Here is a 20,280-nt window from a genome sequence, read left to right as displayed (position 1 = left end):
GCCTGGATATGGTTCAGTAGTTTCTTTGTTCTATTACCTTTGCCCTGTAATGCCTGGATATGGTTCAGTAGTTTCTTGCTGGCTTGCTCTGACTTCCACCTTCTTTCTCTCTCTGTTTCCAGCTCCTTCATAAGTTGCTGAAAAAACATCAAAGATTTATCACATTAACAGAAAAAAAACATGCAAACTGTACCATTATTGTTAATTGAAGAAATTTTACATTAAACATATCAAGAGGAAATATCAATGTCAACAGCAGTGATAGCATGAGTACATTCACTGAATCTGCTGACAATCATACAACCTTCACTTTCATGTTTACTGGTTCAAGGCCAAATATTCCCACACAAGGATGTTTTGTGGCCTTTCCAGCTATATTTGTCCTCTACTAATAACCTTAATGTTTATCTAGTTTTTGTTCTGTGGTAATTGGCCGAGATTGAACGATGGAGAACATTACATAAGACATTTAGTCGAGTCCCCAGGCTCGTTCAGGAAGTCAGCATCAATCAGAGGCGTACCGATGAATGTCCCGGCTGTTGTAAGCTAACGTGTCCACACACTCATACCCTCACTGTAGCTGTCGCGAAAAAATTCACTTTTAAGGAAAGATCATTATTTCTGAATATTTCTTTAACATTTAATCTAGATAAGAGTAACTGGCTATTTCTGTTTATTTCTAACATATTCAAATTCAAATCTTAGAAATATTAGGTAAAGGCCTTCAACAAGTGAGAGCATATAATGACCTTAACTGGAGTATCAACGGTAACTCATGAACTTATTGTAAAGCATATATATACATGTACCTATATATCTATATTCAATTGGCTCAGTGCATGGTTTTGCAAATAAAGACTAGAATGTAAATAATTACAAAAGACACAAATACAGAAAGACACCAGTAAATCTTTAATCAGAAAAGCTTGTTTGTGAGCCTTCACTTCAGGTGAGCTTAAAAGTGCAATTCAAATGCTTCAATACATGGACAGCAGAATTCTAAGTCTAAAATTTACATACTAATGAATTTTTCCAACTTATTTTCCCTCTTTTTATAAAATCAATCATTGGAATTCATGATATGAATGTTTGATTTGAAGACACAGCCTTGGAATGCTGAATGAGCAACAATTCAACTGCTTTTTTGGACACAACATGGAATTGATTTGCTCAAAGCTTTGTTTTACATTCAAAAAGTCATTGTAATTTACATTAATTTTCTTTTATAAATCAAAATCATGATTTTAATGAAATGAGACAGCTCATGAAGAAATCTGCAGAGAAATCAGTCAATGTGGGCTGAAGCATGCTGTTCTCTGCCCACCATCTCCAGACAACAAGGACACATCTTTGATCATTTCTACCAAAAAATATTATTGTTCTTAATTAAACTGGGAGGTTTCATATAATAGCGATGTTGAAATCTGCTGCAAAATCTTAGACTGATATAGGTAATGCGACGGATTGATGCACTTGGTTTGAGATCGTGAACATCAAAGGTCAGAGCTATAAATGTTGTCTGTTGTGTTACCTGATTAGCTACACGACATCTCTCTCTGAAGTGTTGCTGTCATTTACCTATGATGTTACCAAAGTTTCATGACAATCTCCATAAAGCACCAGACTAATTGTTGAAACAGTTAAATCTCTTCCACTGACCTAGACTTTCTCCAATAGAGGAGTGAGCTGGATTTCTTATTTAGAATTGGCACAAAATAGACACAGTGCAGAAAAGCCATCAACATGACTTAACCCCATAATATATATCTAAACTAGCAAATATGAAGTATGAAAAATATCCAACTCAATGATTTGAATGCAGTGATTTTTTATATATAAGAGCATGGGTATCTCAATGGTATCAAGGTAGCTCAATGGTAACTTGAGTATGTTGGGATAGCTTTTGTTCAATGGTAAACTAGGTTTTAGTTGGGAAAGCTTAATCAAAGCTCAGTGATGATCTGGGTATCAAGTTGGAGAGCTCAATGATCTTCTTGATTACTTAGTGGTAGACTGGCTTTTAGCTTGGGTAGCTCAAACGTAGAGTAGGAATTATCTTGGGTGGATCAATGGTTGTATGGATTAAGTTTTGGTAGGTGGGTGGTAATATAGGTTTAGTTTGGATAGATCAATGGTTGTATGGGTTTAGTTTGGATAGATCAATGGTTTTATGGGTTTAGTTTGGGTAGGTGGGTGGTAATATAGGTTTAGTTTGGATAGATCAATGGTTGTATGGGTTTAGTTTGGATAGATCAATGGTTTTATGGGTTTAGTTTGGGTAGATCAATGGTTGTATGGGTTTAGTTTGGATAGATCAATGGTTTTATGGGTTTAGTTTGGGTAGATCAATGGTTTTAGTTTGGGTAGATCAATGGTTTTATGGATTTAGTTTGGGCAGATCAATGTTTTAATGGGTTTAGTTTGGGTAGAACAATGGTTGTATGGGTTTAGTTTGGGTAGATCAATGGTTGTATGGGTTTGAATTGGGTATATCAATGGTTGTATGGGTTTAGTTTGGGTAGATCAATGGTTGTATGGGTTTAGTTTGGATAGATCAATGGTTTTATGGGTTTAGTTTGGGTAGATCAATGGTTTTAGTTTGGGTAGATCAATGGTTTTATGGATTTAGTTTGGGCAGATCAATGTTTTAATGGGTTTAGTTTGGGTAGAACAATGGTTGTATGGGTTTAGTTTGGGTAGATCAATGGTTTTATTGGTTTAGTTTGGGTTGATCAATGGTTGTATGGGTTTAGTTTGGGTAGATCAATGGTTTTATGGGTTTAGTTTGGGTAGATCAGTGGTTGTATATGTTAAGTTTGGGTAGATCAATGGTTGTATGGGTTTACCTTGGGTGAATCAATGGTTGTATGGATTAAGCTTGGGTTGATCAATGGTTGTACGTGTTTAGTTTGGGTTGACCAATGGTTGTATGGGTTTAGTTTGGGTAGATCAATGGTTGTATGGGTTTAGTTTGGGTAGATCAATGGTTGTATGGGTTAAGTTTGGGTAGATCAATGGTTGTATGGGTTTAGTTTGGGTAGATCAATGGTTGTATTGGTTTAGTTTGGGTAGATCAATGGTTTTATGGGTTTAGTTTGGGTAGATCAATGGTTTTATGGATTTAGTTTGGGCAGATCAATGTTTTTATGGGTTTAGTTTGGGAAGAACAATGGTTGTATGGGTTTAGTTTGGGTAGATCAATGGTTTTATGGGTTTAGTTTGGGTTGTTCAATGGTTGTATGGGTTTAGTTTGGGTAGATCAATGGTTGTATGGGTTTAGTTTGGGTAGGTGGGTGGTAATATAGGTTTAGTTTGGGTAGATCAATGGTTTTATGGGTTTAGTTTGGGTTGTTCAATGGTTGTATGGGTTTAGTTTGGGTAGATCAATGGTTTTATGGGTTTAGTTTGGGTAGATCAGTGGTTTCATATGTTTAGTTTGGGTAGATCAATGGGTTTACCTTGGGTGAATCAATGGTTGTATGGATTAAGCTTGGGTTGATCAATGGTTGTACGTGTTTAGTTTGGGTTGACCAATGGTTGTATGGGTTTAGTTTGGGTAGATCAATGGTTGTATGAGTTTAGTTTGGGTAGATCAATGGTTTTATGGGTTTAGTTTGGGTAGATCAATGGTTGTATGGGTTTAGTTTGGGTAGATCAATGGTTTTATGGGTTTAGTTTGGGTTGACCAATGGTTGTATGGGTTTAGTTTGGGTATATCAATGGTTTTATGGGTTTAGTTTGGGTTGACCAATGGTTGTATGGGTTTAGTTTGGGTAGATCAATGGTTGTGTGGGTTAAGTTTGGGTAGATCAATGGTTGTATGGGTTTAGCTTGTGTAGACCAATGGTTGTATAGGTTTAGTTTGGGTGGATCAGTGGTTGAATAGGTTTAGTTTGGATAGATCAATGGTTGTATGGGTTTAGTTTGGATAGATCAATGGTTGTATGGGTTTAGTTTGGGTAGATCAATGGTTGTACAGGGTCAAACACGTATGGAATATCATATCATGCAAATAGTAACACTGAACATAGGATAATTTAATGTGTTGTTAAAGCTGTAGGTTTTTCGTTTGACATATTTATATAACAATAGTTAACTGGAGAGCAAGTTGTATAAATTTCTTTTGCCGAGTTTGAATTGAGTGTTGATCACAAAGTCTATCCATAATATGAACAGAGGTTACAAATGAGAACAAATTCTTCAAATATTACATGGCTAAAGAATTAAATGATAATTCTGCTAATTAAGGACATGGAGACACTGAAGTGAAACACTGCCCCCAGACAAAATGCTGCCGTAGCTGATCACTGCGGATCTGATGGGAGAATATTGCTTTCTGTGACAACCAGATTGGCAGCAAGACTCATCAATTCATGAAAACAGTCTCAGCAGAAAAAAACCCCACCAGCAATCTACTGTAGCAGTAAACATCAAAACTGTGACCAGGTTTTGATGAAAACAAAAGTCGATTTATTGGGGTAAGGCATAAAATGTTGTTTATGTCATAGAAAACATGATTAAAACTGACAAATTTGGCATCAGTGTAACCAAATATACTATCGGTATCATACATTTATTTTTCAAAATAGAGAAATAGAGCTCATCAAATGCTGAGCATAATTAAAAAAAAATTCTCATACTTTTTTATTTTTACAGAAAGACTTTTAAATTTTTTTTTTTAAACTGTAACCAGAAAACAAACTCACTAGTTGGGTATATTGTAAAAGAGTTATGAATATGGCAGCTATTATATCATCATCAGGACATTTAACAGATCTTTGATACACTAACCCCCTTAATACAGCAAAAATTAGATACCATTCAATCAACCTACAGTGTATAATATCTTTCATAGAAAACAATATAGGTTTCAATTTTACTTAATACAAAGGTCAATGAACTAAAAAAAATTACCGGTAATATGTGCTTTAAACACTATAACTACAGATTTGTAATCAAACTAAAAATAATCAACTGAGGTAAACAAAACTGAGCTCTAAACAGGAAGCCAATTAATTATGACCCAGAGAGGTGTTTCAGAAGTTAGGCTGAGCCAGAGATCGGGACATCCTGAGCCGATATCTGTGACCTTTCCGATGGAGACTCTGAAATGTCATTCCTACTCTGATGATACAGTCGCAAGTCTATAATCAAACACCAGCAACAAACCTCCTTTGGGACATTGTAATTAGTGACTTTTACAAATGGCAACAACCGATTTTCTTGAACATCCAATCTCAATCTAAATAGTATTTTGCTAAAAAAGAAGCTGATTTGTCTCACACAATTCCTGTTGCAGTTTATAGCAACACGTATAGATGTCTGATATACCCTGCTACGAGGAATCCTGCAGGTAGCCAATGTGGTAATATAATTCCTTTTATATCAATGAAACCAGTCCTTTGTCAGCATTTTATTCTTATAATGGGTAACAAATAAAAAAGTGGGATTTGCATGAGATACTAGTGAAACAGAGTACAAAGACAGAAAATCCACCAAATACATGTTTCCACAATGAATATTCTGTCATCCTTCAACTAGATATCACCCTCATTTGGCAAGCACCTGGGCAGGTGTTAAAATTTCAATCCATAACTGAGAATAAAGGAACTCTCTGAGAGATCCACTGAAAAACATTCAATCATTGAGGTACCACCCAGTGGGTATATAAGTGTGGCTGACCGGAACAATATATAGGTATGAATTTAGTAAAATTCATTAAACATAAGTGGAAGAGGGGTCAATACTTTATAAAGACAGGAGGCATTGTCAAAGAAATAATGATGTTTGTCATAATGAATATGTATTTAAAATAAAGAATTTATGGGTTAAGCTTAGGGTTCTATCTGAAGAAAAAATATCATTATTTAACAAATCCATGAAAAAGAAGAAAGGTTAGATTTGATGGCTGGTGAGCATGACAGATGATATGTGTTGTAACTGTAAAATGCTGTCCTGTATTACAACTGAGTTTTCTGTGCACAGAATCAACTTTAGAATCCAATCCGAGTGCCAAATCAAGTTCTAATGGTGAAATTTTACAGAATGATTAGAAAAAAGTCAGAATTTATTCAAGCCACAAAAAAGTATTTCCCAGTTTGGCAGGAGGAGCTCAAATTTGGACAGCAAATGATTAAGGTCCGTAAGATGAGGCTATAAATCAATTAGTGTGAGAGATATTGATTGAAAGTCAGCCCCTAATGTGAATCAAGTTATAGAATAACACACTAAATGAATCAAATACAAAATACTGAGGGACACCAGGGAGGGGGTATGTGATTTCATTCTTACATATCCTGTGCTAAGAAATACAGAAGGGAGGGTGTATGATTTCATTCTGAGGTATATCTTGAGATAGAAATACAGAAGGGAGGGTGTATGAAGGGGGTATGTGATTTCATTCTTACATATCCTGTGCTAAGAAATACAGGAGGGAGGGTGTATGATTTCATTCTGAGGTATATCTTTAGATAGAAATACAGAAGGGAGGGTGTATGATTTCATTCTGAGGTATATCTTGTGCTAATAATTATGTAATAGAAGGCCACAACCACATTCAATATCTCAAAGTCTGAGACAACCAAAATTGCTTAACTGGGCCAAATAAATTTATAAAAAAAGACTGAAATAAAGAGTTCGATTTGGAATTACAAATTACTGTGGAATCATTAAGTTTCGTGGGGGCCAATTTTTGTGGATTGCCTAAGTTTTACAGGTTCATGGGGACGTAATTTCGTGTATTTCTTATATCTATGAAAGGAAATATGACTTTATTCCCCTATTTATCAATTCATGGAGGATGTTAAGTACTTGCTAAATACATGTAGTCATGTATTGTGCTGAGGAACCAAACTTTGAGGTACCAAAAATAGAGGTACCAAACTTGCCACATATGGATCCTTCATCAAGTATCAAACTCACTATACACATATAGATAATTGAGCAGGTAACATACATACCACATAGGTAGACTTAATGTCATCCCTCTTCTGTGTCTCCAACACCATCACAGCAGAGGGAGTTTTCTTGGCACCATTTGGTAAACTCTCTGCTGTATCATCACTGGAAAAAAAATAATTCTTAATAAAAATTAAACCTGAGCAGTCACTTTTAATAAATCAAATGAGAATTGTTTTATGTCCTATCAAGAATTCCCGAACATCCCTACCAAAAATAATCATACAATACTACCATAAAAGATGTTTGTAGAAGGTTATACTATCACCACTCAACTACAAGTTATTTTTCATTATAAAAACAAGCATTTCCAAGTAAAGTGAATCTATTTAAAACTGATATCTCACTAACAAACATTGTAGCATGGGATCAACAGTAATCTATATCACATTAACACTGTGACATGGGATCAATTAGAACCTCTATCACATTAACACTGTGACATGGGATCAATAGGAATCTATATCACATTAACACTGTGAAATGGGGTCAATAGGAATCTATATCACATTAACACTATGACATGGGGTCAATAGGAATCGAAATCACATTAGCACTGTGATTTAGGGTCAATATCATATTAGCACTGTGACATGGGATCAATAGGAATCTATATCACATTAACACTGTGACATGGGATCAATAGGAATCTATACCACATAACACTGTGGCATGGGATCAATAGGAATCTATATCACATTAACACTGTGACCTGGGGTCAATAGGAATCTATATCACATTAACACTATGACATGGGTTCAATATTACATTCGCACTGTGACATGGATTCAATAGGAATCTATATCACATTAACACTGTGATTTAGAATCAATATCACATTAGCACTGTGACATGGGATCAATTAGAATCTCTATCACATTAACACTGTGACATGGGATCAATAGGAATCTCTATCACATTAACACTATGACATGGGGTCAATAGGAATCTATATCACATTAAGACTGTAATATGGGATCAATAGGAATCTATATCACATTAACACTGTGACATGGGATCATTAGGAATCTATATCACATTAACACTGTGATTTAGGATCAATATCACATGAGCACTGTGACATGGGATCAATAGGAATCTATATCACATTAACACTGTGATTTAGGATCAATATCACATGAGCACTGTGACATGGGATCAATATGAATCTATATCACATTAACACTGTGATTTAGGATCAATATCACATGAGCACTGTGACATGGGATCAATCGGAATCTCTATCACATTAACACTATGACATGGGATCAATGGGAATCTTTATCACATTAACACTATGACATGGGGTCAATAGGAATCTATATCACATTAACACTATGACATGGGATTAATAGGAATCTATACCACATAACACTGTGGCATGGGATCAGTAGGAATCTAAATGACATAACACTGTGACATGGGATCAGGAGGAATTTATATCACATTAACACTGTGACAAGGGATCAATAGGAATCTATATTACACTAACAAAAACGGTTACATGGGATAAACAGGAATCTATATTAAACTCACAAACAATAAGACATGGGATTAGTCGGTTATGTGACATGGATCATACAAAATATCTATTCATTCAACTTGTTTTAAAGTAAGCTTGTATTAAATGGTTAAGTAATAGTAAAATAGTAAATAAATTGTTTCTTTCTGTACAATAGTGTACATCACAAAGATATTTCAGCTTATATATCGTCATTGACTAGAACACAGCCAATAGAACACCTAATGACATGAGAAGCAGCAGTATACCACTCACAAATCCACCATAAAACAAATATATATATTTTTAACAATATAAAACAACACTCCAGGTGACTCCTCATGGAAATTACAATTTACTATAAAAGTAATTCTTTTCCTTTTATTCCTGTGCCTTTACTATACCCACATGGAGTCCCAACCCTGCCGTTTCCGATGATTCTGCCCACACTTTCAGCTTCATAGACTTCATTCGAATCAATATAATCCAGTAATCTCTCACAATTCCTTGTTCTGATAATTGGGTTTTTTATTGGTTTGACACATAAATTTGTAAAAATTCACTACAAATCTCTGATCAAGGATAAAAGTGATCACAGAACCACATTTCCTATGACATCACAAATTAGTGTCAATTTACAAAGGCAAATCACAAAAAAAGAATCCAATCAAATGCTCTAGTGTGTTCAATTCATCTAATGAGCATAATAAATCAGTATGGTGCAGGGTGAGTTGGTTTTGAACAGATAAAATTACAGTGTTTATAAGTAAGCATTTATCTCCCTTTCTTTGACTTTTTGTGCATTTATTCCCTTTCCTGGCCTGTTATCTACAGATAAGTGTCTGACAAATATAGCTACTCTCTGCATGCCCTCTGTCACTGTCTGTTTTTATTTGACCACCTTAGAGAAATCTATTTCCCTATTTGATGGACAGCTGACAATAATTTCTAATACATCATTTTCCTGGTCTCCGAGAACTAAGTAAATATATAATATGTGATGAGGTGTCTTTGTCTAATCAATAGAAATCTGAATCAATAATTGTCTACATATCCAGGTATCTCTTCCAATTAACCCAATCAGTAATAACCAGTAAATCCAGGTATTTCTGTTCAGTTTATCCAACCAATAACCAGTAAATCCAGGTATTTCTGTCCAGTTTATCCAACCAATAGTAACCAGTAAATCCAGGTATTTCTGTCCAGTTTATCCAACCAATAGTAACCAGTAAATCCAGGTATTTCTGTCCAGTTTATCCAACCAATAGTAACCAGTAAATCCAGGTATTTCTGGCCAGTTTATCCAACCAATAGTAACCAGTAAATCCAGGTATTTCTGTCCAGTTTATCCAACCAATAGTAACCAGTAAATCCAGGTATTTCTGGCCAGTTTATCCAACCAATAGTAACCAGTAAATCCAGGTATTTCTGGCCAGTTTATCCAACCAATAGTAACAAGTAAATCCAGGTATTCCTGTCCAGTTTATCCAACCAATAGTAACCAGTAAATCCAGGTATTTCTGTCCAGTTTATCCAACCAATAGTAACCAGTAAATCCAGGTATTTCTGTCCAGTTTATCAAACCAATAAAAACCAGTTAATCCAGGCAATCCATCCAATAATATCAACTTGATCCATTTACTTATCAGGTCTTATTTTCCTTTTAATCAAAACCAATAATATCAGTAAATCCAGGTATATCTTCCAATTAATCAAAACAACAGTAACCAGTTAATCAAAGTATCTCTTACAATCAATCAATTACATGTATTAACCAGGCTCTTTCTTTCTATTCAATCAATAATCACTAAATTTATGAGTAATATCTGTCCAATCAATCAATCAATCAATCAATAATCAATCAATCAATCAATCAATCAATCAATCAATCAATCAATCAATCAATCAATCAATCAATCAATCACTAGTAATCTAAATATCTTTATATCAGTTGACCAATGCTGGCAACAGTTTAGTTAACATTCATGCAGTTTGTATTACCTGTCAAAGTAGATTATGATTAAGACAATAATTGCATTTTACACCAAGTCATTTACTTGATCAGTACAAATGAACTGTTAATTTAACCCCCCCCCCTTGCTTTTCATTAGTTATCAGCAGAAAGTGAGAAGAGATCTGCACATTTTTTCATTTGTTTCAAGATACTTGATGCTGCAAAATGTTATCAACACTTTCTTCTTCTCTGCAACTACACTGCTTGCAACCCCCCCCCCCCCAAAAAAAACCCCCTTTACTATATGGTTCATATACAGATACAAAAGTTATGCAGATAAATACTATGAGCATAATAATGCAAATGCTTTAGATTAGAAACAATACTATACTAATAAACAAATATTTAAAACCTTATACAGTTAAATATAAAAAATATGAAATCATGTAAATGCAAATTGATAGATGTATTGACAGACCAAGGACTTTCTAATAGTTAATTAGGTGTGTACAACACCTCGCTAAAAAACTCTATAAACAGTGTTTGCAGTTCTCCAGGCAAAAGGTCAAAATAAGTGTTGGGATGTCTTGGGATGAATGAACTATTGGTTTCCCCCATAAATTAGTGCTTAAACACAGCAATCACAAGTGTTCCCTTGCTGTCATTTACATCAAAACGTCAAGAGAGACACAGAATTACCAGGGTACACAAAAACAATATCCTACGGGCCCTGGGCTATTCCCCGCTTTAGTCACAGACCATTATGACAGAAAATCTTTTTATCCTCACCGCTGCTTCATATTTTATGTTAACTGTCACATGATTACAAGAAATATGAAAGAACCGCTTTTCAGAAGGGGATGTTTTCACAGACAAGGTTAGCTGTTGTAATGAGGTCTGAAACACATAAAACAGTTGCTTAAAAGAGAATTTAATGATCATCTCATAAAATGGAATCATTGAACAATTCCAAAATTACCTAAAGATATAAGAACCACTAAATTCTCACGGAAAGCACACTCTTTTGAAAAAATATTTGCTTTTAAAACAGAAATTATAGACTTTAAATTTAATACAAAAAATCAAAATTAAATGTTTTGACAACTGACCAATTCAAATTTAATCATCTGTATGAACCTTACTTTAATTTTAAGACAATTTTTAAAAATTTAGATAATCACCTTTATCAAAAATTTCTTTTTCTTTTTGAACATGCTGAATCTATTAGCAATCAATAGAAGATCTAATCTGTTTCCACCAATCAAACGAGGGCTTTAAGTGGCGAGCTGAAAGCTTCTCACTGATAGGTGCAATTTAAGGGATGCCCTATCACAAGCGGAGGTCCATAAATACATCTGATTGAGTTGCTCACTGTTTATATTAGTAGCAGTTGCAGCTTTGTAAAAAACATTTGTTCAGGTTTTATGGGGTTACAATGGTGCATCACAAAGTGTTAACCATTTAATTGTTTCAGGAAATCTTACCCAATGTGTTGTTTCTCGTAGATTTTTGGTAAGTATTTCACTTTCTTGTGCCTGATATTTGTTATTTAATTTTTAAATATCCATGTTTATTTTACATAATTTCTGAATCATATTTTGATTGATATTTGATAATGTTTTGAAGAAGAATTTTTCAAAAGTTTTTTTTTAAATGATTTCCATTCATAATACAAATGCTGAAACAATTGTCAACATAAAAAGTTAAATGTTTAACAAAAATGATTTTTTTGATACTTTTATTTAGAGCTGTTAGGCTATCTCTGCTGATTCACACAAATTGATTAAATTTAAAATATACAGAATTGACTGATCCAAGTTTCTTAATCCTAATATGATAGGAATTCTTTCATCTCTTTTTAATTCAAATTTTGATGTCTGGATTCATTCTATTTTCTTGTCATCTTTGCGTTGTTTGATATGACAAGAGAAAAACTCATTAGAAGCAAAATGGCTTTAAAAATTTTACACGGCTGGTTGGATTAAAGCCTTGGTCACTAGCCGTAGTTGGGTGAAACAGAATTCTACACTTCTTAATCATTTGACAAATGAGCTTTTAATTCAAGCAATCTGATAAAAAACACCAACTCCAGATACATAAAGAAAGAGATAATATCAAATAGATATCAATAAGCTAGGATAAATTATCTGTAATGTAAATCACCATTGATTTCACAAAGTGTACATAAATGGTTAATATTATAATAAAACTTCCATTTTCACAAAAACAAAATAATTCAATTCTAAAAAGTCAAGCTCACATTATACATGTATAATGAAAAAAAATATGAAAGGAAAGCAAATAGAAAATACTTCAATAATAATTTCAATATTGAATTAAAAAGAACAAAAGATAAATTAAACATTCATGTTTTAAAATTAAAATTGGTGTCGAGGAATTCACCTTGTTGGAGTCAAGTAATTGGACTACAGTACATTCCTTATCATATTTTTTTTTTGCGAGTACTTAATTCTGTGATTCCTTGTTCTGAGTCAAATCACAAAAAATGAAATAGCTATCACTGTATGAAAGTGTGATTTTAAAACCATTAGTGGTGCTTCTTGCAATTTAACACAGAAAATTCCTTGAATTTAATTAGGGATCTACAGTACTCAATTTTATATCCTTTTTTTGAAAGAAGCAATCTACGTCATGATCAAACCCTTAAAGGGGATGTTGTGTCTCCGTCTACAGACTCAGACCATAAAGATTCAGACTAAAGTCCCCACTAACGTCAAAATTCCCCCCAAAACTGGGTTAAATCTTACAATCGCAATAAATTCAAAGCCAATGAATTCCCTATGAAATATTTAGAAGTTGAATAAAACAGTAATTATTACCCAATAATTCAGACATCAATAACATGATTACTAATGTGTTCACTATGTCGTACTCTCAGCAGGCTATTCTGATATACTCGGAATCCAGCTTAATTTTCCAAAACATGTTATAAATTTGCGGCAGATTTTTCGCTCTTGTTTTCCCCAGATAAATGATAAAAAAATCCACACATCGTCATAAATCACAAATGCGAACATAAAATTCATACTTCTTCACAAATTTACAACAAGAGGGATTTTTAGATTTTTGGAATTAATACTATTTATGTTTTAAAAGGATCATAAATTTATTTCAATTAGAAGATTGACTATAGGGACAGCCTATTAGTCTAAAGCTTGGGCTTATTCATGTCCATTCCAAATTCAAATCAACAAAATTACTCTCCTATAAATGTATGCAAAAAGCCTGAGACCATTCCGATATTATTAAATGGACTTTAATGTAACAATTTTTTAATTCAAGGTATCAAGGATTCAATGCTCTCTATCATTTTAAGACAATTATACACTTGAATCCACCTTCATCTATTTCCCCCTTTCGATATATGACTTCCAGATGTATATGAATGTTAGAGATCTTGCAGAATATAAATCTTTTATTGAAAGCTTGAAAGCTGTCGTTTTCCTGGTACATGTATTAGTCATTTAAACTATTTGTCTAAAAGTGGTCACCTCTCTCCCCTCTGTATTACTGTTGTATGCCTGCAAAACACACATAACATCAAAGTAATTTTTTATTGTGCTACCTATTTTGTGGTTTGTTATAAACCTGTTTCACATTTCCAAGGATAGCTCAATCAAAGACTTTCCGTTTTCATTAATTTTTTTTTCTCCTTTGATGGAGAGAATGAAAAGTTCATTTCCCAGAAATAATACAAATTCAAGATGCAAATCCCTTACAATCCTGAAATTATATGACTGAAATCAAAACAACCACAGCTTTGTGGACATTTTTTATTCAGATCTTCATTATTCATCCACCTGTTTGCAGGGAATCTATAAATTCTTCTGAACTCTGATACTAAAACTGTCAATATTTCCTTACAATTAATGATTACATGCGATAACAAGGCTAAAGAAATAAACATTCCCTGAAATCTCATCCTGGGTTCTCACATGGGCATCCCTGATAAAGCCACCACATCACCTGGCTATCTCCTGAACTATTCCTTTAAGTAACCGCGGTCTGGCGGTTACTGGACTTTTCACATCCCTGGCATTATTTTCCGTAAATCTCGGTTACTCTTTGAGCATCATGGAAAATATGTTAATTGACACTTTCAAAGACTTCCATCTGACTTCAAATCTACAATATTTCTAAAATCAGACGGTGCTTTATATTTAAACATATATTATTGCCGATCTAATGATACAAGGAAACTTGATACAAAACAGGTCATTATCACCAATGCTTCCAGAGCCTTAACACTGTAAGGAAGCCATTAACATCCCCAATGATTTCCCCATTTAGCTTTTGATTTCATTATTCTTTTTTCTGCTCCATTAGACACATGGTAAAAAAAAATCTATGTGAGAACACAATTTGATTCTGCGAGACGACGACATTGAGGGAATCTCGGCTGTCCAGGTCTGAGACAGCTGGGGTGACAATAAACTGATCCGGGCGATCTCGGGATGAAATCTCGGAACTCCATGGAAAACCTATACTGCAATTCAACGCAGACTTAATCCTATTGATCCCAAGAATAATAATGAAAAATAATTGAAAAGAAGAAGACTCATTTCATCTTATGATAATGTCTGGCTGTTAAACTGAGTTCAACCTCTATAGTATCTCATACTGTCACTTGTGTGGATTAGTGTGAGAGAAGCCCAGGACATAAAGTACAGAACTCGGGATTGAAACACAATCTAATCCTTAATCTCTACCCATAAATATAATTACCAGCTTGTTCGATTAATTCATTATTCTTGAGGATCAACGTAGAAATATCAACTACTGTTGAAAACAACCCTTTGTCTCAATTCACCAAGATCACTTGGGATTACAATAATAGAATGACTCTCTTTGAAAAGCTGTTAATTTTAACAAATTATTTACAAATTATTAATCAATATCTTTTTTTATAAGTTCTTTAATGGCTTTTTCTAACATTAGAAGAGCCTTGTTTACATCAAATAAAATAGAAAGTCATAAGTGGCAAAAAATCCTCTTTTAATAAAGTAATTAAGTCTCAAAAATCAATACCACAGAACACAATATTGTTGAGAATTTGATGGATTTGAAGCGTTATAGACCAACCACAAAGGGGAAAAGCATTCACATGAGAAAATACCAGGAAAATCTAACACAGCGATACGGGCCCCGGAAAGCTCGCAAGATGCTGTGGTCATTCACTCTCAGCTTCCTTCCACCAGAGCGATTCTGTGCATGGTCTCGTAACTTCAGAGTTAGGCGACTACTGCATGTTCCGGGTTTGGTTCCATCTTAATCCGTCAATTTCTCACTCCGATATTACTCTCCTTTTGTTTTACTCATTGCTCTCCATGTAAGCACGATTGCTGTAATTCTTTAACTATTGTCGAACACACCTTGGGCTTCAGTAAAGAGCTTTTGGCAATAATAGAAAGATGGGGTAATTAATTGGAGAAAACAAATGGAGTGGAATTCTAATGGAATTTTATAGGGTTCTATGACCACAGAAGATAGATGGTTCCATTCCTGCTGATCTGCCTAGCATGCTACTCACTTCAGTGTGAATGAAAAACAGCCTGTATTCTCCTCAAAGAATGCAACCTTCCTCAAAGATGCAGATCTAAACAATGCGACCAAAAACAATTGTATGCAAATGCAGATGATTCAGTTAATTTGCAAAAATACAAAGATGTCCAAAAGACCTGAGGCAATTAAACTTTACAAGCACAAAATTATCACAAATCTGACCTTCTCTGAACCTTTGAACACTTACAGTTATTTCAAATGTGATTGACAAACTTGATAATTGTTTATCTTTATGACTATTAATCAGTTTTAATGACTTTGCAGTGTTTTAAGTTGAAGAACAAACCACTGTTTGATAGCAAACAGAATAGAATCTCAAGGTTTTAAAATAACCAACAGAGTACACACCATCAGACAATCTGAGAGAAAAACTTTAATATACAAAAGAATCTAAGAAAGGTCTGATGATTGATCTCAAGTATTACATGTTTAGTCAGAATCAGGCCCTCTAAGGGAACATAAGTAAGTGATCGTTACAATGCACCAAGTGGCTGCCAGCTAATGGGGGAAAACACAGACTGCACAGATTGTCAGTATTAAGATTGTCAGGTGAAGGACAGGTGTGAAGTGTCAAGGTCTTCCAGAGCAGGTACGCTGGCTGTAGGTGCTACATCACTGTGGTGATGCCACCCATGGCACAGGTGTGCCCCCACTGTGTCAGAGTTGCAGCTATGTATCATGGAGGGATGGAGATCTCATCTTATCTGTTTATCTTCACTGGATCAAAACATGTTTTAATTCAGGTACAAGTATCTGCTAATTAGAAGGCTTGTACTGGATTTTGAAGCACTGTGTGATATAGGGTTGAGGAAAGGTCAATAACTTTACCATGCTGCAACTATTCCAATTAAGCAGCTCCAAAATTAAACTTATATTCAGGTCCTCCTACTCTCAAGAAGCAATATACATGTATCTTTGTTTTTATTTTTCACCAACAAAACTGTGATGACAGATTTGAATGATCTTCTACACAGCTTTACTCTCATAGACTATCACAATGAACAACTTTGAAAAGAATTACATCAGATTTGAGGGGATAATTACTGAGAAAAAAACCCGTCTTTCTCAGTTAACTGTGAAACAGCATGGTGTTCAACCTCCTTGAGAAATCAATCAGTTTAGATCAGTATTAGAGAGAGCAACCAAAGTGGATTACAGCAGAACAGGACATCAGTGAAGAGCACAGGAAAGTCCGACGTTATCAGATTAACAGCCCCAAAATCAGCAATGTGTCAGGTACTTGGCGCTAGTTTTCAGGAGGCCGCCTGAGCAACATTAAAACATGCCACCCATCTCACCTAATCAGTAACAAGAAAGGAATCCCGTGCGATTAATCACCAGACTTCATTTGGGAGGGTTGTTAGCAGGAACTGACCATTTCTCCATAAAGATGATTGCTTCCCTGCATCAACAGAGTCCAAGAAAGGACAAAATTACCAACCAATGGTAGAACAATATGGAGGATTAGAGGTACATAAATGAAGGCTTCCGAGATTGGGAGAGTGAAGCCCACAGAAATGGGTGGCTTAGTCCTCTATCAGTGGGGTCCAGGTACCAATAAAGCGTGGCAGCAGTACACAGATGGACAGATCCAGCACTAAAAGCCATCGGATCAACCAATTACCACATCCAATCCTCAAGAAATAGAAAACTCTGCAAATAGTCATCATAACATAATGAGTCTGTGTAACGGGTTTTACTTTCAAGTTATTACATTACATAGATAATGCTTTATCACAGACTACAATTGATATAAAATATTCACCAGTTTAATTTCCTCATATTTGAAGAGATTTTTTTTTACTTTGTGTACAAGAATAGGCAAAAGCTGATTTATTTTTGGTAACAATAACACAACTTATATAAAATGGAAATCAACTTGTAAAACACACAATTGCTACTGATTGACCTCACTTTTCCAGCCTCTAATGTATCAAATTAAAATAACTGATGAATTCATTTAAAAGCTTTTTCTCTTTTTATGTTTGTACCAGTTATAAATAATATTTCAGTAATCTAGTACATTGAAATAACCATAGTGTTAAACTAAATCTCATTCAAAAGTGAATTATCAATCCAAATAATAAAATTTGAAATAAAATTAATCAACGCTGGTATTAATGAGTTTTTTTCTTATTGTGTTTTGTTTGTTTTCTTTCATAATGGTTTTTTAAAGGAAGGGGGATGGTCAGAAATAGAAAGAAACTAAACCAAATCAAGAATAATCGACACAGATATTAAGTTGACATCTTTTGTATAATCTCAGGTTTTCTTTTGTAGTTTTCACCAATACCTCTACAATGGAGGACACATTCCAGCCAATGAACATCCTTAACCTCAGCAACATCACAAACAGCACGCCTGAGGCGGACTCCTGCATCGAAATCTACCACAAAGCCATCAGCTTCCAGTTCTATACATGGGGCGTGGTGGGCAACATCATTGCAGCTTACGGCATCATCGGCAACATCCTGGCGATTCTGGTGCTGCGTCATCGGCTGATGAGGAGTTCCACGTCTTACTACCTGATTTCTCTGGCTGTCTACGACACGGGAGTGCTACTGGCCATGATTCTGCTGATGGCTCTCCCTACCATCTACCTGGAGAAGAACATACTGATGGAGTACTACTTTGTCTCGGTCTACATGAACCAGTATCTGTATCCCCTCGCCCTGGTGGCTCAGACAGGAACTGTATACACTACCGTGGGCTTTACCATAGAGCGTTACATTGCAGTGTGTCATCCCCTTAAGGCAGCCAACACATGCACCAAATCCCGAACCAAAAGAATAATAATTCTAATCTTTGTCTGCTCAGTCATTTACAATGTGCCTCGATTTTTTGAATACACTGTTGTGGAGACTTGGAACTCCAGCCTGAATCGCTCAGTCCCAGAGCTGATAACAACCACCCTGGGAAGCAACACAGACTTCAAAAAGATCTACTTCATTTGTCTGCAGCTGGTTGTGATGTTCCTGGGGCCGTTTGTGCTTATCTTCATCCTCAATATTCAGCTCATGTGGGCCGTCAAAAACGCAAAAAAGACTCGAAACAGGATGAGTACGAACGCCGCCAAGGAGGCGAACCTGACCATCATGCTGATCGCGGTCATCGTGGTGTTCCTCCTCTGCCAGCTTCCCTCCATCGCTGACAACATTCTGTGGACAATGTTTGATAAGAGTAAGCTTCAGTGCAGCCTGCACTACATTCGCCTGACCTCCATCACAAACCTGATGGTCATCGTCAACTCCGCAGTCAATTTTATTCTGTACTGTGTTTTTGGTAAACGCTTTAGACGCGTTTTTATTAAGATTGTGTACTATCCATGGAAACGAAAGGGCACACGCTACAAGTACACATTGTACGACAGTTCTGGAAGTCGCCGTGGAAACAGCATGAAAGTTTACAACACAGAAAGCACCTTTCTCTGAGTAACTCAGTAACTTTTATGAATTTCTTCAGTGATATATTTATATATTTATTTTCATTCCAGAAAACCAGACTTGTTAGAGTTGTATATATGTTGAACTTTTTTTCCCTTCTTTTTTTTTTATTTTTCTTGCATATCATAATTATGAATCATGAACTTCATTGTGAATACTACATATTTTGAATTTCCTCACACAAACTGAGTACTCTAGCATTGAGCTGACCTCTTGGTGACTGTTAGTAACAGATCAATGTGACGAACTCTGATCAGGAAAATGTTTGCGCTCTGATTTTACATTAAATAATTACCTTGCTTACTAGTCTTGTAATTTTTTAGATGATTCATGGATCGAAGTTCTAAGAACTTCTCTCTCAAGAGGGATGAGTCCAGAGACAGGACTTTTATAAAATAAACAATATCTAAACTATTTACATGTAGAATATTGACTAAAATGATCGGCAGGAGGATTTCTGGGTACAAAGTGGAAAAAAATGATGGATGTATTGGTCTGATTGAAGACAAAACTTGGTGCCATTTTTCTATAAATAATTTTTCTGAAATGGAGAGGGCAATGTTTTATCTAATTCTGTTTCTTTCGAGGTCACCTAGTTTCCTTAATGAAGTAACATTTTAGGAATTAAAAGACATGTACTTTAATTAGCCCGACTGAATTGTTTGCCAATATTTCACAGACAGTAAAAAAAAATCTCTCCACAAAACTTGTCATTCATCTTGAGCTGACGGCTTTAATTTGCTTTGAGTCAGCTCCCAACATGACGTTTGAACATGAGATCACAGCATTAAATTCCATGTAAAACTAGACCGCTCTCTCATGACTGTGTTCCAGAACCGACA

At 35.0% G+C, this 20,280-nt stretch overlaps 2 protein-coding genes across 4 annotated transcripts in view; one reads left to right on the top strand and one right to left on the bottom strand.

The window, feature by feature from the left end:
- The window catches only part of LOC105326087 (leucine-rich repeat and coiled-coil domain-containing protein 1), a 70,529-nt gene that overhangs the window by 37,162 nt on the left and 13,087 nt on the right, over positions 1–20,280 (bottom strand). For both annotated transcript variants that reach the window (XM_034482357.2, XM_066080499.1), the window contains 2 exons: positions 6,960–7,062; positions 38–137 (listed from right to left, as the gene is read on the bottom strand). In XM_034482357.2, coding sequence (XP_034338248.2) covers positions 38–137; positions 6,960–7,062 — 203 coding nt within the window. The remainder of the gene's footprint in view (positions 1–37; positions 138–6,959; positions 7,063–20,280) is intronic.
- Positions 4,155–19,739, top strand: LOC117692905 (FMRFamide receptor). Of its 2 annotated transcripts, none has more exons than XM_034482360.2 (2): positions 4,155–4,478; positions 18,276–19,739. In XM_034482360.2, exon 2 carries the CDS (start codon positions 18,296–18,298, stop codon positions 19,424–19,426), a length of 1,131 nt encoding a protein of 376 aa, XP_034338251.1. In that variant the 5' UTR covers positions 4,155–4,478; positions 18,276–18,295; the 3' UTR covers positions 19,427–19,739. The 2 variants fall into 2 exon arrangements, with proteins under 2 accessions (XP_034338251.1, XP_034338250.1); XM_034482359.2 differs by lacking the exon at positions 4,155–4,478 and adding an exon at positions 11,563–11,924.

This window comes from Magallana gigas, chromosome 3, assembly GCF_963853765.1.
Source record: "Magallana gigas chromosome 3, xbMagGiga1.1, whole genome shotgun sequence".
Lineage (NCBI taxonomy): Eukaryota > Metazoa > Mollusca > Bivalvia > Ostreida > Ostreidae > Magallana > Magallana gigas.
This window is presented reverse-complemented; position numbering and strand designations above follow the sequence as displayed.